The sequence below is a fragment of the Onychostoma macrolepis genome, chromosome 05, assembly GCF_012432095.1.
Source record: "Onychostoma macrolepis isolate SWU-2019 chromosome 05, ASM1243209v1, whole genome shotgun sequence".
Taxonomy (NCBI): domain Eukaryota; kingdom Metazoa; phylum Chordata; class Actinopteri; order Cypriniformes; family Cyprinidae; genus Onychostoma; species Onychostoma macrolepis.
In genome coordinates this window covers 8,237,629-8,262,662 of record NC_081159.1, presented here as the reverse complement: position 1 = coordinate 8,262,662, position 25,034 = coordinate 8,237,629, and the positions used below count along the sequence as shown (strand labels likewise).

General features: G+C 36.8%; 2 protein-coding genes across 9 annotated transcripts in view; both read right to left on the bottom strand.

Moving 5' to 3' along the window:
• Nucleotides 1-11,947: 11,947 nt before the first annotated feature.
• Nucleotides 11,948-19,232, bottom strand: lhfpl2b (LHFPL tetraspan subfamily member 2b). Of its 2 annotated transcripts, XM_058776457.1 has the most exons (4): nucleotides 19,015-19,232; nucleotides 18,765-18,919; nucleotides 16,068-16,672; nucleotides 11,948-12,850 (listed from the first exon to the last, which is right to left on the bottom strand). In XM_058776457.1, exons 3-4 carry the CDS (start codon nucleotides 16,474-16,476, stop codon nucleotides 12,594-12,596), a joined length of 666 nt encoding a protein of 221 aa, XP_058632440.1. In that variant the 5' UTR covers nucleotides 16,477-16,672; nucleotides 18,765-18,919; nucleotides 19,015-19,232; the 3' UTR covers nucleotides 11,948-12,593. The 2 variants fall into 2 exon arrangements, with proteins under 2 accessions (XP_058632440.1, XP_058632441.1); XM_058776458.1 differs by lacking the exon at nucleotides 19,015-19,232 and having other exon boundaries at nucleotides 18,765-19,006.
• A 4,230-nt stretch (nucleotides 19,233-23,462) lies between these two features.
• homer1b (homer scaffold protein 1b) overlaps nucleotides 23,463-25,034 on the bottom strand; it is a 39,386-nt gene continuing 37,814 nt past the window's right edge. For all 7 annotated transcript variants that reach the window (XM_058776242.1, XM_058776243.1, XM_058776241.1 and 4 more), the window contains one exon: nucleotides 23,463-24,684. In XM_058776242.1, the coding sequence (XP_058632225.1) occupies nucleotides 24,496-24,684 (189 nt within the window). In that variant the 3' untranslated portion in view covers nucleotides 23,463-24,495. The remainder of the gene's footprint in view (nucleotides 24,685-25,034) is intronic.

The window sequence follows — 25,034 nt, the reverse complement described above, 5'->3', positions numbered from 1 at the left end:
ATTCTCAGCGTCATGACAGAGGTTCTAGGGGAAATGGAAAAAAATCTAGGTTGAAATTGTATCGTTACACTGTTGTTCTGATGTTCTGGACCCAGATGGTTAAGACGGTTGCATTTTCTAGCATTCGCTTGAAATCTTACATTGATTCAGCACTAATCCTGATGAAAGAAACAGCCATTTGGAGCATTATAAATGTCTTGAGAAAAACAAGAACGCAACCATACAATGAAATGCATCTAAAGAAGAACAAAAATTGGATTTAAAAATATTTTTGCCTGTGCAATTCCACATCACAGCTAGAGTTAAGAGCATTGCTTGAGCGTAGCCAAAAGCAACCTCAATAGAGTTGTGACTGGCAAACAGCGTGGCATTTTCAATCTGGAAAACATTTGCTTAATTGAGGCATTGAGAATTAGTATATGAATGGATGCATTGTCAAGATAGGACTAATTACTACTCTGTGGGTGAATCACTCAAGAAGAACCCTTGTGCTGGGTGACATTTTGCATCAGAAATGTTAAAAGCCTTTTCACCTATTTACATTAATCATATCAAGAACTGCGGACAAATACATGTTAATGCACTGCTATGTCCATTATGTATATTACCAACAACGGCAGCAAAGGAAAGCGACGAAAGGCACAAATGAACGAGCTTGGCTGCGAGAGGACATATAAACAGCCATTTCAGGCGCCCACTGCTTCAATTTTCCCCCCAAGCACTCAGGCTATCTGGCTCGTGTCAATCAGACCGTGAGTGACAGTCGAGTGGAGCTCAGGGTGGGTTTTGCTATTGCTTTGGATTTGCTGAGTCATAATTAAAACAGAACCAAATGGAATTGCGGAGAGGGAGGTCAACGGATCGGCAAGAAGAGGATGAGGCCAGACTGATAGGCACCAAATGAACAAATTATGATGGGCCCCATTCGCTGTGATGAGGTCAAATGCACGACTCCATTGGCTGACAGTTCAATTTCCTCCAAATGTCTCTCATTTCAAGATGAGTTAATTATGAGTGAAAAGTTATCAGTCGCTCACCTATTGAAAAGAGGGATTAAATGCATTTTTGTCGGCATTCTAATGTCAAACTGTTATTTCAGCTGGATAGAGGGTCAAACACAAAAACGCTGCTGAATGTAGCTGCTTCAGGGACATTGCACCATATGTAGCAGTTTGCCTTGAAAAAAGGAAGAAGAGAGATGCTAAAACCTAATACTGCTGTAAATAATAATACTACACTCTTCTGTTATATATTTGTATTGATAACATTTTACAATGAGGTCCCATTTGTTAACTAACAATTAGCAATACATCTGTTACAATCGTTATTAATCTTTATTAATGTGAGTTAAAAAACAACAACGCACAGTTTGTTGATATTAGCTCAGATCCATTTCAGATCCAACAGGTACATCTTTTGATTTTAATAATGTATACTAGTACATTTTGAAACATTAATCAAGATTAAAAATGACTTTCAAAATATTTTTCACTGTTATTTCATGTTAATTAATGTACTGTAGTCATTCATTCTCATCAGTTTCTATATAGTTTTCAATTTAATTATAGTACAATTTTGTTATGTGTTTTTTTCATTACTTACTTTTATTTCAGTTTTAGTTTTTGCAAGTGACGTAAAGCAAAATTCAGACATGTCTTGGCAGCTAAGGTTAGTTATTTTATTTCAGCTTAATTTCAGTTAACAAGATAACAGTTTGCAAGCTTTATGTTAACAATAATATTCCTGACTGTAGTTAACTAATGTTAACAAATTGAACCTTATCGTAAACAGATACCTTTTTATTCCTCTTTTTGTTAAACAGCATTATAACTGTCTGCATTTACAAGGGAACACCAAAATATTGTGGAAAGAGGTTCAATAGTTTAAGGCAGAGTTTGACCTCAAATGTCAGGCAAAGATTAAATTATGACACTGGGAGCATAGCTAATATTTTATCATTAGCGTGACTACATTTCATGATGGTATTAGGGGCTCAGTGAATGATTGTGCATACTAGAAGAGGACTATTAGAATGTTGTAAGTGTGTCCAACATTTTAGAGGAAGAGACACTAATGATCGTTTAGAATTGGAGGTCACCGACTCAGTGCGTCTGAGGAGACCTCAACCAGAATCCAAAAAAAGGAGCGATTCGTTTCAAACCAGATTACTCAGTTTCAAAAATGTGCTTTTTTTTTTTTTTTTTTTTTGCAGATATCAAAACTCACTCCTGTGCAACCTTCACAGTTACTTGAAACATATGTTTCTACACCTCGAGCAGCATAAAACCACGAGTTTCCTCTAGAACAACATCACCACAACAGTAATTTCAGTATCATACCGCTTTAAGCCATGAACATCATTTTCACCCTCTAAAAAGCCATAAAATTCTCTGTTGTTTCAATAGACAGAGAGACTCGCACAAAAGAGAGATTTTACACAGCAAACAAACAATGAAGTTAGAACCATAACCACTCAAATATTCCCCATTCAGCAATTCATCTTGGTAATAGAGACAGAAGCAGGGTAATGTGTGGTGGTCTTGAAGCGTGAGATTGAGGATTTCTCTGGCACAATGCATAATTCATGGCCCTGGCCAGCAAAGTGTGTAAGATGAGAATTTCACAGCATGCTAAGAGTAATGGGGTTGTAGGAAGAGGTGGACTGTATTAAATTTCATTGTGTAGAAGAGTCTTTTTAGGTTTCCCAGTTTTCAAGACGCGATCTCTAAAAAAATTTCAGCTCATTATTTGTTGTTTTATAGAGTTTAGTTTTACATTACAGTTCTTTCTACATTCAGCATAATGTAACAATGTTTATTCTGCTTCCGGCGTGTTTCAGATGTGAATTTTAAGGCACTGATAAACTCTCCAACGATGAAAAGCCTGAGCTAATTCGAGCTACAGATTTAATTTGTTCAGAACAGGGAAAACAATATAAATCATTTTTAAAACCATTAGATGCTGACTTGCATTAATAAAGTCATAATTTGGGCATTATGTTGGTTTGTTATGGAAGCAGCAGGGTGAGCTAGCGCAATTAGCATCGGTAATAGGGAGTTCAGGGTACGAGAGATAGGCGTCAAGGACATGGTTGAGCAGGACGCCGGTCACAGAGGCCAGTTTTAGTCTGTTTGTGGTGTCGTGCGTATGTTTGTTTGTCTCGCTTTTGTTAATGACAGAAAATGGTTTAATTAAATGATTTTATTTAATCAGACGCTGTTATTTTTCGACAATGCTTGTTGGCATGGTATCAGTCTGACAGAAAAATCCCATTGATCCTCATTTTCCAAAGGCTGATCACATCATCTCAACAGCTTGAGTTAACCAGAGCAGAGGTGTAATGGTTATGTTTAATCTGCAAAGATAACCTCTTTGCAAAAGAAAGTTACAAATAGATTTTTGTTGTTTTAAATGCACATCAATAGTAAAACCTTTGCATTTCAAGACTCCACACTATATGTTACTGAGTGGATGTCATTATATATATATACTGTTTACTGAATATATATATATATATATATATATAATAATGGTGGGTAATATGCATTGTATATTGTGCAGTATTCAGTAAATAGCAAGCCATATTCCATTATAAATATAGGCCTATCTATATGCAGTGTTTAGAAAGCATGTTTGCTTTGAATAGACATGAGCTCACTGTTTTCTAATACGAATTTTCTCTTTATTTCCCCTCATACGCTTGAACATAGAGCACGCAATGAGTTGCAGCACATTAATGCTATGCTTGATGAGTCAGAATATGTTGCAGAACGCTGGCCCCATCTACAGCACTTTCACAATGGTTTGGCGTCCATCAAACTCATTTTGAAAAATGGAGGCTGGATGAATCTCCTCTGTGTGCGACATTATCCTCTTATGACTAGTTTTTATGAACTCATCGCTTAAACTAGCGAGCAATTCTTATAGATCACACTGGATCACATCCAGGTGTTACTGAGCTTCCCAAAGCATTTGTAATAAATGACCCAAATGATTTGAAAACTGCATATTATGTGATTTTACTAGACCATACAGATTTAAAAAAAAAAAAACTATGTACAGACAGGAAGAAATTCTTGGGAATGTGATGATATGCTGCATAAATATATATATATATATATATATATATATATATATATATATATATATATATATATATATATATATATAAGTAAAGATGATATTAAGCCCCTTATTCCTGGAATTTGATTTATTCTTTATTTCTGTCCTACTTTCTTTTTGAAGGTTGCCATAGATAATAGATCTTGAATGCTGTTTTCCTGAACAGACAAATGGTAAATTACAGAGAAGGTCATAAGAGTCATACTTGGCGCAAACTTCCTTTAAAATGCAGCAATTTCACCAACAGTGACTGTCTCATCACCAGCATTGCAAGGAGTCACACACCCTAATTTGAAAATGGAAATGCAAATAGTGTGGTCTACCAAGGGGCCCTTCCATTTATTACTCTAAATAGGTTTCATTTAAAATTTGCATGGCATCAGCTTTATTTTGTAAATGTCGCGCCCTATGAATGCTCAGTGTTCTTTTTGGTAAGTTTGTGCTCCTTCTCATTAGTATGTAAATATAAAGTCAATCGGTCTTCTTCTTGACAGTAAACTGCACTTCTAGTGCAGTGTGTAATCAGCTTTGACTGCTATCCACCATTTATCATAAAATGGCAAATAATAAATAATGGGAAAGACAGTACACTCTGATAGCCCTGTTAACAGGGTGATATCCATTTAATTACAGATCATCATTTGCATTTAAAGGTAAATATTACAATAGACTGTGCTTTAAAAACATTAAAGAGACTTCTGTTACTATAATCAAGGCCCCATGTGATGAGGAATTTTCTTATGAATTTAATCCTTACATATGTACAACCCGAATTCTGGAAATGTTGGGACGTTTTTTAAATTGAAATAAAATGAAAACTAAAAAATTTCAAATCACATGAGCCAATGTTTTATTCACAATAGAACATAGAGAACATAAATGTTTAAACAGAGAAATTTTAATGCCTGCTACAGGTCTCAGAATAGTTGGGACGGGGGCACGTTTACCATGGTGTAGCATCTCTTCTTATTTTCAAAAAAGTTTGAAGACATCTGGGCATCGAGGTTATGAGTTTCTGGAGTTTTGGTTTTGGAATTTGGTCCCATTCTTGCCTGATATAGGTTTCCAGCTGCTGAAGAGTTCATGGTCGTCTTTGACGTATTTTCCGTTTAATGTTGCACCAAATGTTCTCTATAGGTGAAAGATCTGGACTGCAGGCAGGCCAATTCAGCACCGGACTCTTCTACTACGAAGCCATGCTGTTGTAATAGCTGTGGTTTTGCATTGTCCTGCTGAAATACACAAGGCCTTCCCTGAAATAGATGTCATCTGGAGGGGAGCATATGTTGTTCTAAAACCTTCATATACCTTTCAGCATTCATAGTGCCTTCCAAAACATGCAAGCTGCCCATACTGTATGCACTTATGCACCCCCATACCATCAGAGATGCTGGCTTTTGAACTGAACGCTGATAACACGCTGGAAGGTCTCCCTCCTCTTTAGCCTGGAGGACACGGCGTCCGTGATTTCCAACAAGAATGTCAAATTTGGACTCGTCTGACCATAGAACACTTTTCCACTTTGAAACAGTCCATTTTAAATGAGAATTGGCCCACAGGACACGACGGCGCTTCTGGACCATGTTCACATATGGCTTCCTTTTTGCATGATAGAGCATTAGTTGGTATCTGCAGATGGCACGGCAGATTGTGTTTACCGACAGTGGTTTCTGAATGTATTCCTGAAAAACTAGATAAAAACACATGTAGATATACACTCTATGTATTTATGTTATAGTTGACGTGATTTTCATTTTTAGATCTTTTTCAAGAAGTTGATTTACAGGAAAATTTAATGATCCTAAAATGTCATGTGGCATAACCATTAAGTAAAATTTAATGACATTTTCATTATACCCTGAATATATGTGAGCGTACACATCTTAATCATTATTTTAAAAATATTTATTGATTTATTTACTTACTTACTTGCTTACTTATTTTGCATTTTGAGCAATTAGCACAGATAACAAATGAATGAATAAATATTATAGTTTTTGGGTAGCTGCTCGACATTACCATACAAATAAACACGGAACATAACACATTTCATAACCTGTTTGTAATAAGCAGTAAAGCAAAAGTTTTGTTTAAAAAGATATGTATTATGCCAAACTATTAAAGTCTTCCTTCTAAAGATTTTTTCTTCATTATATCAGCACATTTTTACTACCCTGGCATTTTCTTTCATCAGAGTTTAAAAATAAATAATTAAAAAATATATTCCTCATAGAAGAGTATTAAGAAGAGTATTCAAGTTGCTGTATGTATAAATTGCATTTTCTTTATTTATTTTTTTAAATAAAGACAACAAACTTAATTGCCACGACATTGAGCCAGTTGTATTTTGATATTGCAGAGGATTTTAAGTTTATTGCAACTTTAATGGGACCTAAACTATTGCCTTTTTTCAATGTCCAGTCTCTTTAAACCCCCAATACTGGTCCATCTAATTTAAGTTGGTGAGCTACAAATATTTGTTGACAGAATTGTAATATAATATCCCTCCTGGCAAAATGCTTGGTCAAAAAAACAATAAATTTACAGTGAAACAATGAGGGGTATTGGATGTTTCCTTGCATCTATTTTGCCATGAATCCTAATTAAAGTGGCATAAACCTGAGTGTGTGGTCGTCCCAGGAAAGTGTCTGAGGCTTGATTGATAACGTGGAAACGGTGAGCCCAAGCTGCCAGAGTTTCTACTCTTTCTTAAATTAATGGCCATCCCAACAACCCTAATAATGCAGCCCGGATTATATCCCCCCCCCCCCCCCCCCAACTTTACCACCTCCCCCCAATTTCAATTTTCTAGAGGCATGGAAAATAGGAGAGATCATTCATTTATCTTGTAATAGCTGGATAATAGATCCATCACAATGGAACATCTGCACATCACACACACACAGTCACAAGCTTTACACACACACACACACACACACACGCAGCATGAGTACTGACACTACACGTTAACACAGCCTCCCTCTTCCTCTTCCTCTCACAACTGCTGCCTGTTAAATCAATATCTTGAGAAGAATGAAGCCCACCTGAGTTTCACATTCGCAGCACACACACAGCTGTTGACATATAGCTGTATATACAGATATGAATGTGAGACATAAAATGTGTTGTACTCTCTACAGTGACAAAATAATGACACTGATGCACTAAACTGATGCAGGAGTCCTTTAAACAAATAAAACTCAGTTCTGCTGACACATAACTGACTAAATATGACAAAAATGTTTTTCAGGCATTCAAAGTTACATTTAGCAAATTTGTTTTTTTTTCATTTTGTAGTTCAGTTTACCTAAAGCTATAGCATTACATATGTCACAATAGATAAAATAAGCTTACATTATGTCCATAGATGTTCAGTAGGTTATGGTTTGGGTACTGAAAGCTAGAACAGGTCTCGTGTAGAGTAAATGGTGCTGTCAGCAGGCCTGTCTCTGAGAAAGAAAAGCATTACGGGTTTCCTCAACCTGTCAGACTGACCCAGCTTTCCCCATCAGCCTGCTGAATTAGCACAAAAACAAAGATAGTCGTCTTTCCTCAGCCTGCCAAGCATTCAAACCACCCAGCAGAAAACATACCGCGCAATTACAATTCAACCTGCCGCTGAGAGAGTATAAATTAATGTTGAGGTACAAGCTAACATAGACTGTTTGTTTCATTCTGTGAATGAATTATTATTGCACATATTACTTTGTAAGTGCAAGTGTTTAGTTTTTTGTAATAAGTTTCTTTGAAATTCCCTCAAATGCTTTAACAGTGTAATGTTCCTCAAGACTGATCAACAAATTCATTTATTTACTTTGCAAATCATGTATTATTATTAATGGTTTCCACATAAGAATAATTCTAATGAATAAACCTTAATAATGACTCTGATTCCCATAATATCCCATTATATTGGTTTAATATAATCAAGTCTCCATCTTGTCCGATGACACAATATTTCCTACGCTTTTCTCATGTCCAATCCAAACAGATAATTGTGGGTTTGGCTTTTAGCACTTGGCCTAATGTTTAACACTGAAGTGCTCTTAGAGTCAACAGTCAAGCTCATTCATTCAATTAAGCAGGAGTGAACTATTGCACCTATTCACTCTGCACCAGTGGTTAATGAACATTTCCAAATGGCCATGACCAGGTGTTTAAGAAGACTAATGTACTAGGCATTAAGCATGAGCAGTTGTTTCCCGCAGATTGGCCAGCACTCACCTCAGGGAAATGACACTACTCTGTTTTTTTGTCCCCTCCGTGTTTACCTTTCACATTCGGCAGCAAACAAACCATGTGATGGTCTGTACACCCAAGCGGAGCATTATTCCTAATTAAATCCTGGGGATGTGTGCCATTAGCAAGATTCATGCTCAGCTTCAGGAGAGTTCATTCCGGCTGTTGACTATCCATTGATTATTCATACACAATCTGATTGGAGCCCATTAATGGAAGATAAAGTGGGAGGCAGATTCGGTGAGCGCAGGCAGCAGAATGATGGTGGTCCTATTGAACACTAGAGAGATGGAATGGGACAGCATGGGGGGCCATTATATCAGCGTGTTTACACCGCTGCATCACAAATGGAGGGTGAGTTTTTGTTTAGACAGTTTGCTAAGCACTCCTAATTATAGCATGGAGCAAAAAAATTAATAAAAATAAAAATAAAATACTGTATGTTCTCACTACTATCTTCCTTAAATGTAAAATACATAAATATATAGCGATGTTATAATATGTTTATGTTAACTCTTATTCATCTAAAAGTGCCTTAATTAACTACAGAGAAAACAGATAATGTTGTAGCATTTGAAAAAAATTACCAAATTCTTTTAAATTTATACCAGTTAAAGCAGAAGACTGAATTGCCAGCATAGTGTAAAAAATAAAGTTATGAAGTGAACAGAACACTAAAAAAAAAAAATCTAAAATACAATTGTTTCCTTTAAAGTGTATTTACGTATTTACATTATATTTTTCCCCACAAATAAGACATTTTCCAATCATTTCACATTGATAATTACTTTTTTTTCACAGTCCCATGTGTCATGTTTTAATATGGCTTGTTACTATTTTTTATTAAAAAATTCCATTTCATTACTAATATCTATGTTATCTCACCACCTTTTATCGTTTATCCTTTCTTGTCATTTCAACTCATAAAGTACTCATAAAGGTCCAAGTTCTGTAATCTGCAATTTTGTAAACTTGCTACATTATAATATAGTAAAGTAGAGATGTGCTGATTATTCTACTGTTCTATTTTTTTACCAATCTGTTTGTCAAAAGACCAACAATATTAAAAACAATGGCCTATAAGAAAACTAATCAGAATTCAGTTTTGCTGTGCCAAACTAAGCTCTGTTTATCCAAACAAGTTTCCCATAATTACATAAACCCAATACAATGTTCATATGTTTACATTAATGTGAAATCTTTGCTTAGTATATAATGTGTTCGTTTATTTTGTACCATAAACTGTGTGATGGATGACGGAACAGCAGGAATGGTTTGACAAGGGCTCCTCCAAATGGTAAATAAGCGCTACTACAAGGACAATTAAGCAACAGAATTCCTGCATTGCTACATGAACGTTTTACGCATAAATGAGTGATTACTAGGGCAAGTTTCTTTCAAAATGGTCAGTTTAAAATATACTACTTGACGCATGTAAATGGATAATAAGCTAATGAAAGTTTTTGTTACTATATATGTGAATATATGTGAATGATACATTTTTTAATGTGTAGAACATTTTTCTTAATTGTTGGTGATCTTGAGATCTGAGAATGCTTGATTGACATCTGTGCATATCAGTATAGTCCTGTGGTGAAGGTTACATTAATATGTTCAATAAATGCATAAAAAGCGTTTTCTGTTTCCAAGTGATTTCTGTTTTTACTCCGATTTTAGCTATATTTATGTATTACTATGATTTATATGACATACAAATAGTGTACTGCTATACTGCTAAATTCTCTTTGTCTGTTCACAGCAAACTCTAGCTATTTCAAACCTTATCATGTGTTACCCTGCTGAAAAAAAAAACAAAAAAAAACAAACAAACAAACATCTAAAACCAGCCTAAGCTGGTTGGCTGGTCTTAGCTAGTTTAAACCGAAAGTAGGCTAGCTGGTCTCTCAGCCTGGCTAGGCTGGTCAGGCTGGTTGTTCCTGGTCTCCCAGCCTGACCAGCTAAGGAAGTGGCCAAAACCCCTCTAAAACAAACCTGCTGACTAGCCAAGACCAGGCTGGATGACCAGTGAGGCTAAACAGAAAATTCTGGAAACAGGAAGTTGTTGATATCAGGAAACAGAATTCAAAAAGGAACATCCTCTACTGTCCTTATCAACACTCTCAGTGCTCATGCTTGAGAAGTGCGTAAGTTGTCAAATGCACATATGTGGCAAACTGCATTTTAAGGCTGTGAATGAGAAGTTAACATCAGCAAATAATGAACAGAAGGACCTAGAAAAGTCATTGATTCGAGTAAGATTCATCAGATGAGTTGGTGTGGGAAAGTACATGATGCAGCGAGGGCCGGACTCCTGATGTTTGTTCTGTAATGACTGCATGTGGCAGGTGTGCTGAGGGGAGGTTTCTCATCCAGCTCTGTGTTAGTGGATCAAAGCAGATCTCAGTCTCTCTGTCAGTTACTATCCTTAGGCCCCGCTGGCCCTCCCCTGCTGATCAGAAATGCAAGACAGGCCTCTTCATCTTGTATGAGCATGCGATCAATTTATAATTAGGTCTGTAGTGATTAATGAATTCCCAATAAAGCACCCTCTGCTCTGATGAATGTATGCAGGCCATCCCACCTAAACTGCTGTCCAAACAAGCATGGCTCACTGTTTCATCTCATTAGAGCTGAATGTCCTGGTAAACGGGGGCTGAGGTCTGATTATTTAGGGTCAAGAGTTACTTTCCCTATCTATTGGTGGAGCAGTGATTGTGTTGTGCATGTATTGAATATACAAGTAATGACATGTAAAATGTTTTGCTGGACTCTTGCTGTTTGCATTATTGATTTACCTAAAAAATCGCACCCTTTCATAAGAGCTGAAATAAACGATGTAATGAGGCTTCACTAAAAACACGTTTTTGTGTTCGGCTCCTATGATTTATTTTTCTATGTAAACATGAAACTGCGCTGCCTCGATACACTCTCTCTCTCTCTCTATAATTATTGTTCTACAGTACTGCCATTCCAGAACTTCTGCCGAAATAGGCCTATATCCCTCTTTCTGTAGCCATAAGTAGCCTACCAGTGAAGCAGAAGTAAAGCAAACCCAGCATTTTTGATGTTGTCAGCTCCCTCCAGCGATGAAAAGCTATCAGTGTTCACCGTTGGGTCTCTTGACCTGACCAATAGCCACACTCGCGGTCTTTGCACTTGAGCACTTGTATACTTACATGACGTATTTCCTCGATTTGACCCTTTGAACTTCTAAAAGTGTCTGTTCAGTTGTTCCAATGTAAAAGAAAAAGCAGTTGCGAACACAAAAACAGTTTACAAAATACACCTGCTCACACCTCTGTAGTAAAACACACTTTAGCTATAGCCTACTAAATTATATTTACTATCTAATTTAAATTTTATACTGTATTGTTTTTCTGGACAATTTGCAATTGCATGCGAGTTCCTGAATATGATGAATGATGGGATACACTACACTACACTACTTCGAAGTGGTATTAGAGATGGGAGAGTGGATTTAGTGCATGTTAAGGGCACTGAACTTTGGCATTTTTCTGACCTGGGACAGTCTTAAGCACTTACTTCCTGTTGCGTACACACTCTCAAGAAGCCAAGACCGCTAGAGTCGGTATTACAACAGGCACTTTATTTGTCCTCTTCAGTCAATTTGGCTGTGTCAGCCATTGTTGACAGATGAAGAATATCTGCACTCAACAAAAATACTCATAAAAACAGTTGAAAGTTCACCGTATCATGCAATCAGCCTCCCATATATGGACTGTTCGCAGTGATCGCGCACCAGAAAGTGCCTCAAACACCTTCTGATTCAATAATCACTTTTTATTTTACAGTTTAAAGAGACTAGGTCTATCACAGGGCAGTTAAGAGAGAAACCTATACTTATTTTCAGCATACCGTTCCATAAACAACTGCTTAGAGTTTCAGCCATTAGTAAGAAGACCATGTAAAATTTAGTAACAAATAAATCAAAATACTGATACAATGCATTTGCTTATAAACACAATGTTAATGCATTTGTTAGTTTCAAAAGGTTTTTTCATAAAAATAATCTGTTATGCATATATTTTGCAATGGCGATGCAGCGATAGGATGAGATGTGAGTAAAAAAGCAAAAGCAAATACTCTAGTAAAGTCTTTGATCAGTAGACCTACAGGTCTAAAATACATTCCCATTTATGCAATAGTCATTTCAATCAGTAAACATGGGACACAAATGATTCTTTTTCATCTGAGTGGTTTGTGTTCACGTCTCACAGCACACAAATGAGACTCCGTCCCTCTTCAATCTCATCCTGCACCTTATCGCTGGAGGTGGCGATCTCAGCCTGGGCTGAAAACATGGCACAGATGAAAGTAAGAACAGTGCCTCCTATGGCTGTGTAGAAAGCCCAGCCCAGAGAACACAGGCCCACTTTATAAGGGGAAGCATCCGGACCACAGTAGTCAACCACCTTCCTAGAGCCCCAGCCTGCAGGATAGAGCATCAGACCGAGGATGAGGAATAGACCTGCAAAAGAGAAATGGGAATGTTGTAATTACAAGGACATCCATTCAAGACAAACAAATAGAAACATTGTGAATTACAGTTGCTAAGGTGTTCTTGGTAATTACAAGGTGGACAGTGTGGTACAAGTTAAAACTTAATGAACATAAATGAACAATTAACAATAAAATAACTTTCTGAAACTAATAAGAAAGAACTCTTAAGGTTCGTTCACACCAGGAACAATAACTATAACGACAACTATATTAGTTTCCACATTCTGTTTATTAGAAGTACCTGTATGTGCTGCATTTCTGTTGTCTGCCACTTTAAATGCTCAAATGTTTTACAATTGGGTGGATTCTGATTGGATGTCAGTTTTTTTATTGTTCATCAGCTGATTCCAATGATATTGTTCCTTTGTGTAGTTATTGTTAGCCGTGGTGTGGACCTTCCCATTCTCATCAAATTATAATTAAACTAAGACACCATTGTTGGTCAATTTTGAGATTTTTGGTTATTTTGCTTGCATACATGTCTTCAGATGATCAAAATCTCCACTTCAGTAGCACTTACAAACTCCTTACAATCCTTCTAGTCTTATTCTTATCTATATTCCAAAGTTTTTTTTCCAAAGGGGTTCGATCATTCGCCTGATTTAAATTTTTTTCCTAAAAATATGGCAAACAAAATTATTCACACCACTTATTTTCTGGCCACTGAAAGCATTTTTTTTATGTATGGAATGATACAAAGATATATCCAAAATCCTCTGAATGAAAGAATTGTTTGGATTTCTGTTCTGGACAAGTCAAGTCAAGTCACCTTTTATTTATATAGCGCTTTTAACAATACAGATTGTGTCAAAGCACTTAACAGTATCAAATTAGAGGATAGAGTGTCAGTAATGTATAATGATAAGATTAAACACTCAATTTTCAGTTAAAGGCATTTCATTATTGAATTCAGAGATGTCATTGTCTAGCTCAGTTTAGTTTAAATATTATCTGTGCAATCAAATCGGCGATAATCTCTAGAAATTAAGTGTCCCCAATTGAGCAAGCCAGAGGCAACAGCGGCAAGGAACCAAAACTCCCTCTGAGACAGAATGGAGAAAAAAAAAACCTTGGGAGAAACCAGGCTCAGTCGGGGGCAGTTCTCCTCTGGCCAGACGAAACCCGCAGTTCAAAAGTTTATATTTTATTAGATAATTCCTCATTTGCACATTTACCCATAACATTAGAAGAAAACTAGAACAAAACAATGAAGTGCACTGTGATTAAATATGACGAAATCTATTAATTACCTTACTGGTGAATGGTGTGAATGGGTCTTCACTTGGTATTTTAGTCCTATGACTTTAATTGGAAACTGAATGCTAACTTCATTTTTCTCTTTAAAGTTCCTCTTTCCTTGAAGACACACTCACTCAAAACTAGAAGCTCAGATTTATCCTTGTTTTCCTGACAACGACCTTGTAGCCCCTTCGTGTGATAACATCAGAAAAAACAAATCTCTTTACAACATGAAAGGTTTCCCTGTAAAACCTCAGTGTGACCCATGAGTCACAATTTCAATTCAATGTCATTTTCTGCCTGCTGAAGCTATGTGATTATGCGATACAGATATTTGTCTTCAAATCTGGGATTTAATTGTAAGTAGTGTTTAAAAGGCAAGGCAAGAACTCTTGCTGATCTAATCTTCATACCAAACAGAGCAGGTCACTGTGATCCCTTTATTTTATTCTGAGTTCTTACTCTAAATAGGCAAGTGAGATCCTGTCTCTGAAGTCATGCTGAAGTCATGCTCTCACTATTCACAAATTACTCAACATGTTGTAAATATTTCAATGAAATTATACAAGAGCTACATATTTTGGTAGTACCTGATGTTGGTCTTGGTGTTCTATAAAATGAACCACAATATTTTTATTGTACCACAATACTTTATTGTTCTAGTTTGCAGACATGACTGCAAATAAGATACATTATCATGACTGATCTGTTAGTCCCTGGTATTTTGACTCAGAAGGCCCTGCCACAGTCAACATTACAGCTCTGCTCCTTTGAGCTTGGTAACAAAAGTAGGTGTGGATTCCTGGGGCCTGATTCACAAAGCATTCAGATCAGCATGAAACATTTTTTTACCCCATTTTCTAAATGCATGTTATAGATTGTGGATTACTCGTCCATGCATATCTGCACTTTTTTTTTCCTAATCAGAGTGTCAAAACTTGATCTTCTGGTGACAAATTTCTCTGGTGAATGCTGGACTTCCTTCAGTTTAGACTGCTTTAAACCCTGTCCCTCCACAATTGACTATTAGTGCGCATTCCCTAATTTTTTTTCTTTTTTAATACTCAAAACACAGATCTGTCTGTACTTCTTTTTCATCATGTTAAATAAAATTAACTACCATTTTCTTCCTATTTTCCAACGTAAAAAAAGCGTAGTGTCAAAAAGATGTTTATAAGAAGGTGTATCTCCCCCCTGCCCCGCTCCGCCAACAATCATAATAATCATCGACATCGTAATTCGGCCTCTCAAACCTAGGATATCCTTACCCTTGTTTTAAGTCTTAAATCCCAAAAGTAAAGATGTTTAATTAATTTATTTGGCTGTTTTGTTGCTATATTGTTTTGACAAATTATAAAATTGCCAAATTACCAGCAAATCAATTCTGGTTAATGCTGTTAAACTAAAGCATTTCATGCACTTCATGCATTCAAAAATGTATTTAAAAGTGTTGAAGTTTTGTTTTTTTAGAAAGATTTTCATGAATCCAGTCCTTGGTGTACCACCATCAAGAAAGTAAGCAAAAGATACACTTATGTTTAATGGTTTGAAGGTTTTCAAACCTTGTACCTCTGTATGCTCAGATCAAGCTCTGTTTTAAATCAGAAATAGGACAAGCTTAACGAGGATTTCTAAACATTGGAGACACCAAAGTAACATTTTCAATGCCGTAATATTTAGACTGTCTTTTCTGTAATGGGATGATGAGAGTGTTGAAGTTCATAATTAGATAGCATGGTCTTTGAGGTCACCAGAGGAACGTCAAAGCCTTGAAGCCGTGAGCTCAGAGCATTCTGGGGGCAGCTTCAGTGTCTCACTTAAATACACTCCCTAATTTTCTGTGTTTAGTTGATAGTGGTTAAAAATTAAAGATGACCACCAACTGCCACCACAAAGACTGCCAAGAATCTGAGAAAGCAGTGCTACAGTAGATTTTCCCATCTTACCTGCTATTCCCTGAAGCAGGCCACACACATTGAATATGCTCTTCTTCAAGATACTCTGGAAGCACATGCTGAAAACCGAAAGGATGGCCACTAGGGACAGGAGAAAGATTCCGATGACTAGAAATATAACAGTGGCCTGCCAGAAGCCACTGGCTATTTCCATGAAGTCTGTGGCGTAGGCCCCACACTGGACAACCTTCTGCTGTGCCACCTTGATGCAGCGGTTATAAATACCCAGGGTGCGCTGGTCGCCGCGGTGTGAAGCGGTGATGGTGAAGTTGAACTCAGATCCATCTGGATATCCCACTAGCCATTCGGCGCTCATAAATGCCACCAGCTCAGCAAATGCCACCACAATGCTCATCAAGGTCCATAACATAGAGCGGCATGTGACTATGACGTGACACATTCTGCAGACCCTTTATGCCGGCACTTGAGAGGAAGTGGTTTGTTCAAGCAGCAGCTGAGGCACGTCAGTGAAGGTCCAGTGGTGTTATCATCACAGCTAAATTAGCACCAGATCTCCTCAAACAGCACCACAGAAGAACTCCTGAGCTCTAGGACCGTCCTGAGAGTATCCATGTACTGACATCGATTGAACAAATCTATGAAGAAAAAAAGAGAAGCATTTGTTTAAGAAAGTTATAATCAAGGCAATAAATCTAGATTGCTCAAGAGCTCTGAATCAGCACACTGACGTCTGTACCAGGAACAATCCAACTTAATTCTGAAGTTTTCCAGTTCACAAACCTCTCTGAAAATCCTAGTAACATGGCACACTCTAAAAAATGCTGGGTTAAAATCAACCCAACTTGGGTTTAGTAGAAAAACTGTGAGGTGGGAGACATGTTGGAACCATAAACAACAGTATAATTAAAATTAATTTAAATGTAGTTTTTTTATTGATTTCTTTTTTGGTCAGATTTGCTACTTGCATTTGGGGAAGGAGTTGTCCAGTCGAAAACTATCGATTCATGGTGCTGGCGCCATGTCAAGTCAGACAAAATATTTAAACAACATTCACTACTTCAAGTTAGATGCTGATTGGTCTGCACAGGAAAACACAAGGTGGTGGTTTTGTATGAATTTGTACGATGTGAAGAGTATGAAAACTAGATTTGGAGAAAAAAGCCTGAAGACCCACTTCTAAACATAACTGTCAGTGGGACGCAAGTATATTGTACAAAAACATACGAATGAGATTTTACAAAATTTTTATGAGATTTTTTTGGAGAGCCAGTTTAGGTTAAGTAAAAACGACAATTGAGGGGTACAGGTTTGAAAAGGCATGGAAATACCAGGAATATTTCATATTAGCATGACAAAGATATTCATAAAACAAAAAGTTTTAGTCATTTCACCCATCAGAGGATAGTGCTGCAAGCTATACAATACTTTCACCTAGGTCTATGTTATGACAGGTCCTTACTGTGATACCGCAAGATTGTGTAAGTAGCAAATGCATGTTTGTACAGGTATGTAAGGCGTTAAAATAAAGAATTTTTATAAGAACCTAAAGCAGTCATAACATAAACATAAGAAAGGCATGACATTTCACATTAAAAAGTTCCTAGTTTAAGTAAACTGAGTCTGAGTACATGATGACAGGTAAGCATTTTCTTAAACCCTTCAATGACAGTGCTATGAATTTATTGAATGGGAGATTATTATGTCAGGTTAGGGTTAGTCTTTTCTTTTGGTATCAAGCACTGTTTTATGATTTAAAACTGAAAAGGTGAGCAACCACAGCACTATGTCAAAACTTGATGTCCCAGGGAATCTTCAAATATGTATATACACACATACAGTATGTCTTGTCTTTAGAGCTTTTTTATTACTACCAATAAACTTCTCTTTTCAGTCCTCAAGAATGATTTTAAATTATTTGTGAGCTGCCCAAGACTGTTTACCTGAATGGCCAGAATGTTTCAGATCTAAGAAACACAAAGAATGAACTCACGCTTAATTTTATTACACCACATGATTTCCCCAAAAAAGGAGATAGCAAACCAAAAAAGAAAGTGCCATGGATTCTTAAGGGACCTGAAGAATGTCAGAGCCTGTTGCTGTGAGATGAGGACACAAAGGGCTCTCCTGCTGGTGAATTAACACTGTCCTGAAAAGGGATAAAGAGGTTCTCTACTTATGAATAAAGATGGATCCAGAAAGTCCCTAGAAACGGTGACAGACTTTCACTAATTGTTAATTGGAGTTTCAATGGAAATGCCATGGCATCAAAGAATATAATGGTACATGTTCAATCAAAACAATGCTATTGCCATGCCACATGATGTAAAATCATGTTAGTTCACGTAACCCTTTTTAAATCTTAAGCAGTCTACCGGCTTAATCTCGTGTTACTTCAAAGAAGAACTTTATTTTCTCATGTCTCCTGTTACAATCTGTTACCGATGTTTTCCTTAAAAGAACAAGTTCAAAAAGCAGTTTTACTGATGTTTAAATAAATAAGCAAGGCAGAAAAGTCCCCTGGATCATAGCTCTCTCTTCTCTTGTTCTGCTTTTTTTTTGAATGCTCAATCAATAAGTTGTATCATCCCTCCACAGCTAGAGAAAATGATCTCTTTTGTTCAGCGTGACTTTCGACGATGTCAGAGCCTAGATTCGACACAGTTGAAATGAGACGAACAATAACACGCAGACCGAAAGGCAAACATGAACAATTTGTATTCCTCTTACCTTCACGGTGCTGAATTAACGGGCTGTTCGCCGATTAGTGTTTAACTTCCTGATGCGTCTGAGCGGATCTCCTCAGTTCTGACGATACACGACACGCGCCAGAAGGGAAGAGCCACGGCAGAAACCTGGAAACATTCAGCTTCGCAATCACAGCTCTGGAATACATGGAAAAACACACAACATGGCATCGTTTAGAGATCACGGATCCTAGTTCGGTGCTAGTCTCAAAGCAATACCAGTTCTAGCTCACTTCAGCTACTTTCTCATTGTTCCTTGACCGCCTCCTTTACTCCAGTCCCTCGCGAAGTTACAATGGCTCGGAATGCGCCCATACGCCCACTATGTGGGCTTGTCTAGGTAGACAGCTCACTACGAGCTCACATTTTCTCTGATTTGCCTTCTTTTTCTTTGTGAAGATGTTTACATTTGTCTGGAGAATCTGATTAACTTTACCCAATCAGTTCATACAAGAGACACCCCTTTCTGGGGTGGTGGGACATACTACAGCTGGATGTTTCTTCATATATGAGTGGGCTAGTTTTTGGCCCACACTCATATAAAAGTTTAATTTGTTCACAATGTTCAACACTGTAGCAGACAACGGCCATTTATGTTTTATTGTTGTTATTGTTTAGTTATATATAGTTTTTTTTTTTTTTCATTTGAGGAAATAGGCTATTTTAAACTTTTTTGGAGAGGGGGGGCAAAAGGCTTAAATCTTTCATAGCTAGCATTTGTTTTTGTATCTTAAATATACAATTAAACAGTCTTTTCACATTTTTGTATAATCTCACAAAATTACAGCTTTAAAATTACACCTAAAAAAAAAAGTTAGGCTACTTATCTCATTTTGATGAACGATTTAGGTCCGCTTATATCATTTTCACACAATAAATATTGAAATGGTTTATGTTGGTCTTTGCTAATAGTTTCTAAAACAATAATAACATTATAATTCATATTTGTATGAGTTTCACATAGTTTAAAACTGAAAAATTGCAAGGGATGATATAAATAGAAGGCTTTTGAAAAGTAGCCAGTGGAAATGATTAAGGAATGATAAAACACTTCCAGGACTGTTTTAATGTGATCTTCATACACTCTAAAAAAATGCTGGGTTAGATGCAACCCAGCGCTGGGTAAAATATGGAAGAACCCTGCGATTGGGTTGTTTAGACCAGGGCTGAATTGGTAATCGGGTATACCGGGCATTTTCCCGGTGTGCCGACGCACTTAAGGGGCCTTTTTTTTTTTTTGCCATCATGCAGGGACAGCGAGCAGCCAGTGGCCCAATGGTTTGTCTCCTGTATTGACAGCGTAAACCACCCACTCACAATGCGCTATAATACGGAGCGATGAAGTGTTTTGCTCCGCCTACACAAAGATCGCTTCACCCCAACTTCTTCCTCGTCGGCTTTCCCCACCTTTTCACAGCAGCTTTATCAAGAACAGGCTTGTTCTGCGGTGAGTGATGCGGGCCAAAGAGCCAGACAGGAAGAGGAGAGGAGAGCAGTTGAATCTGTAAAGTGCTTGATAGGGACTCGGAACGGAGGCAGGCATCTATCCTAATGTGTGCGCGCGCCACGAGTGTAGAATACCCAAACACTTTTTAATAAAACGTAAATTCGTCCCCCGCGGTTTTTTTTTTTTTTGCCAAGTCAAGTCAAGTGTGTTCATAGAGGTTTCCATGGGCCAATGTGAATGAATCTAGATTTAAAAAAAAAAAAAAAGACACGATATTGTCTGACCTGACGTTTTATTCTTATCCAAAACAACTAGATGCAACGATAGGCTACATATCTACACTACCAGTCAAGAGTTTTTGAACAGTAGATTTTGAATGTTTTTTAAAGAATTATCTTCTGCTCACCAAGCCCGCATTTATTTGAGTAGGCTATATTGTGAAATATTTTTACTATTTAAAATAAAGTGCTTTCTATGTGAATATATTTAAAAATGGATTAAAAGGATTAACAATGCAGATTAATTTTCACAGCCTTCTTTGATCATATTTACCAAGGGTGCCGATATTTTTGGCCATGACTGTATATATATATATATATATATATATATAGAAGTGGTGGTGGGCCGTCTGGACCAAAAAATGCCAGGGTCAATTTTTTATCCCAGTCAAGCCCTGGTTTAGACCCAATGGTTGGGTTACTGCCCAGAAGGTTGGGTTAAACATTTAACCCAACTGTTGGTTGAAAACAACCCAGCATGTGTTCTGTCCAATATTTACCCAGCACTGGGTTGTATTTTAACCCAGCATTTTTTAGAGTGTACATACAAGTATCAGTAGCCTACTACAAATCGGCCCTTGCTTTGTAACATAAAGTCCAAAGACAAGGCATGGCTGCAGATGACCCATTATACAAATATTACATGAAGATAACCAGTCTGACTCTGCAATAGTTTAAATATGAACATTTCGAGGCCAGAGTAAAAAGATTCCATATAAGGACGTTAAAGTATGAATTAACAGAAGTGTTGTAGTACTAATGTGTCAACTCTAGAGGGCTATATTGTGTCTGTTATTGTAAATGAGTGAAGACAACGACTGTGGGATGCAATACTGTGTAAAAAAGAATGCTCTAAAAGGTTATAAAAATAACACTGTGTACTGCTATATTATGAATTATTAAGTAAAGTTTAGGACATATCTGTTTTAACGTGCAGTATTTGTAGACCGAAATAAAAACTTAGTCCAAGATCATGCAAATGCCTGACAAATACCATGACTGTGTCTCATCCTTACCTAATCAGCCCTGCAGCATTCAGATATGTCTTTTTCTACTCAAGCTTCTGGATGTAATCCCTGTGTGATAGTTGGGTAATGGTGTACTGACTTGCCAGTGCGTGAAACATCTATATTAACTCAAGGGGGTGAAATAGCTACAGATGCTTGACAGAATAGATGATAAAATGTCATATAACATACCAACCTTTGATTATTATTGCTCAATTTGTCTAAAATGACGTATGTAGAAATATTTATTTTAGCAAATGTATTGCAATTGAAATGAAGTTTTCACTCTACAAAGACAGCCCATTATTCACTCACTGTAATTCTGTTTCTGTGTATCTGTCCTGGTTTGTTCTTAAACAGACTGTGACTTTCATTGGCTGTAACATTTTAAAAGACATCTAGATTGAGATGAAGCAGACTGAAACAGTTTAATCTTCAGGGAAACTGAGGCTAGGACGGGCCAAAGGGCTCATCCGTGTCCTCAGATTGAGCTGGTTAGACATATAGTCAATACCTGCAGCAGCTCTACTGGAAAGTAACGCATTTCAATCCCAATAGTCTGTTTAGAAGAGGAAAGAATCCATATCCAATACAAAACAATTCTTGCCATTATAAATTCTGCAGGGCCCAACAATAAGATTTTTTTTTCTGTCAGTACAATGTAAAAAAAAAAAATATATATATATATATATATATATATATATATTATATATATTTGATGTTTAATTTACTTAATTAAAATGAGCTAATGCAACACAATTGCTGTACATTTTGTTTGAACTTTATTTCAGTGTGTTCAGTCCACTTAAATGTATGTGAAATTTTAGTTTACTTAATCCATTTGTTTTAGGATTACATGAACTTTTATTGTTGCAATAATGGAAATGTTTAGTTCCCAGCTTGCTTTGCATAGGGCTGGATTAAGAGCGTAAACATTGAAATTAAGTTTTATTTTAATGTGTTTTTGAGCAAGACCAGTTACTATTTAATTTTTTAGCTATGTTGGACACTTAAAATAGTGATGTTTTTTTGTGCTAAAGAGTAAAGCTCTTGGTTGTGGGTGGCTACATCACATTTTTTTTATAATGCATGTTAGTTTGTTTAATTGGAAATAGCTGGTTTATTGCTACTGTGGTGAAAAGTAACTTCATATTTGTGCTGTGCTTGTAAAACTCTTTTAAATGTGTAACAAAAATGAATGTAAAGCACTAACAGGTCTTTCCATTACTCAAAAACACAACTTGAATTTAGTGGATTCTACTCAATAAAACTGTGCTGATATAACAAAAAGCACTAAGTTCAACTAAGAATAAAATATATTACTTTTGTGCAACCACTTACCTCAAAAAAAAAAAAAAAAAATGTTAAATGTAGCCCCACCAAAAAACAATGTAATTTTAGCTATGCATTTTTATATTTGGTGGAAATACCTTGCTAGAATCCATCGGGATACAGCTGGCATCATGATCAGGATGATATTCCTTGGTTTCTCCAGTGTACTTTATACAATACTTTCGACATTATCATTAGAACATCACTGCCTCTGGGGAATAAGCAGCTAAATTACATTACTTCTTTTCTAGTACTGCTTCTAACCACATGGTGTCGCTCTAACATAACTGAAGAAGACTAACTTGTAATATGGGTGTTTAGGGTAGTTGCACCACTCAGTTGTGTTGATTTTACCTTACACTGATACGCTTTATGTGTTACATAATTTTAAAACTAATATTTCTCGTAAAACCATGTAAATGAATAAAATCCTATAAATCCAGGGCCATTTTTATAATGAATATACATTTTAGTTAAGCCCTGTCTTGCTGCAAATCGGGTCTGTGAGGGGGAAAAAAGTATTTTTCTCTAACAGATTGCGGGTCTTAATGTTATAAAACCTCGATGAGTCACGCTGTCATTCTGTCTCTTCATTTCTAAAGAACAATGTGGTGAGATATCTTTAAATAGTCTTTATTAACATTGGGAAATTTAAAACAGAATTTTCCCACATATAAATACAATCATACTGACCTATGTATCATGATCTATGTATTGTAATACGCATCAACAGGATGAACTTTTTAAATATTACAATAATATTGTTATTGAAAATCTTAAGGAATTAAGTACATAATTGCATTTGGTAAGTCAACAAACAAAGGAAGATCCTCGTCTTCAAGAAAATCCTGAAAAATGTATAGATACGGGTTATTATAAGGCCAATACGATCCAAAAGCATTACACTGGTCATTGGAGAAATCCAAAGTTTACCTACAACAGGCCATAAATTCATCCTTTCGACTGTTTGAGTACCTGACGGATGCATTGAAGTGGCTTGCACTAATCTGGCATACATACGCTCACACTAATATTGCTCAGTGTATATTACAGGCCTAAAGCATACACCACATCTACGTCTCAAAGTCTGCTAAATGTCAAGAGCTTTTTAGGTCAGCGGCTGAGTATCCTGAAACTTTGACTGATTGAACATTGAGGCAGTTTCCATGACGGGGAAGAGGCAAGCCAATAACATTTGGCTACAACATATGGCTCTGAATATCCAGTCTTAAAATACGACTGAAGATCCAGTCAGTGTAATTCAGTAGTGTCCTCAGCAGCATAAGAAACGTCCATTAACGCCAACAGCCAGGCACACAAGACCAGCACCTTTAAAAAGTAGGAGCCTATATGCAGCCATGTTCTTTGCAGGCTGCCAATTTCAGGGGAAAATTGGAGGAAACATTGACAAAAGTACGGGTGTATTGTTGACAATAAAATTCGGTAGGTAGCAGTGGCACTGAAAAGAATGAACCCACCTCAAAAATACAAAATCAAGTGCAACCAAAGGTTTATCATTCCGTGTAAGTGAGTGAATGAGAGTCCGAAAGCACATCAGACTCTCTCTGCCTGAATCAGACGTTGTGTATTTCGTAAAAAGGAAAGGAAAGTGGCATTAAAGTCATGTTTTGAGGCAAGAGTTGGAGGAATCTAGCTGTCCTCTATGAGCTTAGCTAGGTTGTCTCTCAGCTCTGTCAGCTCGAAGATCTTTCCATCCAGAATCTCCAGCAGGGTTTTGAGGTTCTTGCGGAGGTTCTCCTGATCCACTTGACTTGACTCCAGACGTTGCTCCAGATCAGCCAACTGTTCCTCAAGCTCCTTATTCCGCAAGTCTGTATCCTGTAACACACACCATGCCTCTTATACTCACCAAGGCTGCATTCATTTGATCAAAATACTGTAAAAACTGCAGTAGTGTGAAATATTATTACTGTTTTAAGGAAACTGCTTTATATTTAATATAATTTAAAATGTAATTTATTCCTGTGATGGCAAAGCTGAATTAGTTCACTTCAGTCTTCAGTGTCACATGATCCTTAAGAAATCATTCTAATATGCTGATTTGGTGTGATGTAGAAAACAGTTGTGTAGTTTGAAATATAAATCTTTTGTAACATTATAAATGTCTTTACTTTTGATACATTTAAAGTGTAAAGTTTCATTCAAAAACCGTACTGACAACTAACTTC

Excerpts from the sequence above, each read along its gene's own strand:
- lhfpl2b (XM_058776457.1), bottom strand. The coding sequence starts at position 16,476 with ATGTGTCACGTCATAGTCACATGCCGCTCTATGTTATGGACCTTGATG. Across the intron at positions 12,851-16,067 it reads CCTGCTTCAGGGAATAGCAG|GTCTATTCCTCATCCTCGGT; the intron begins GTAAGATGGGAA and ends TCTCTTTTGCAG.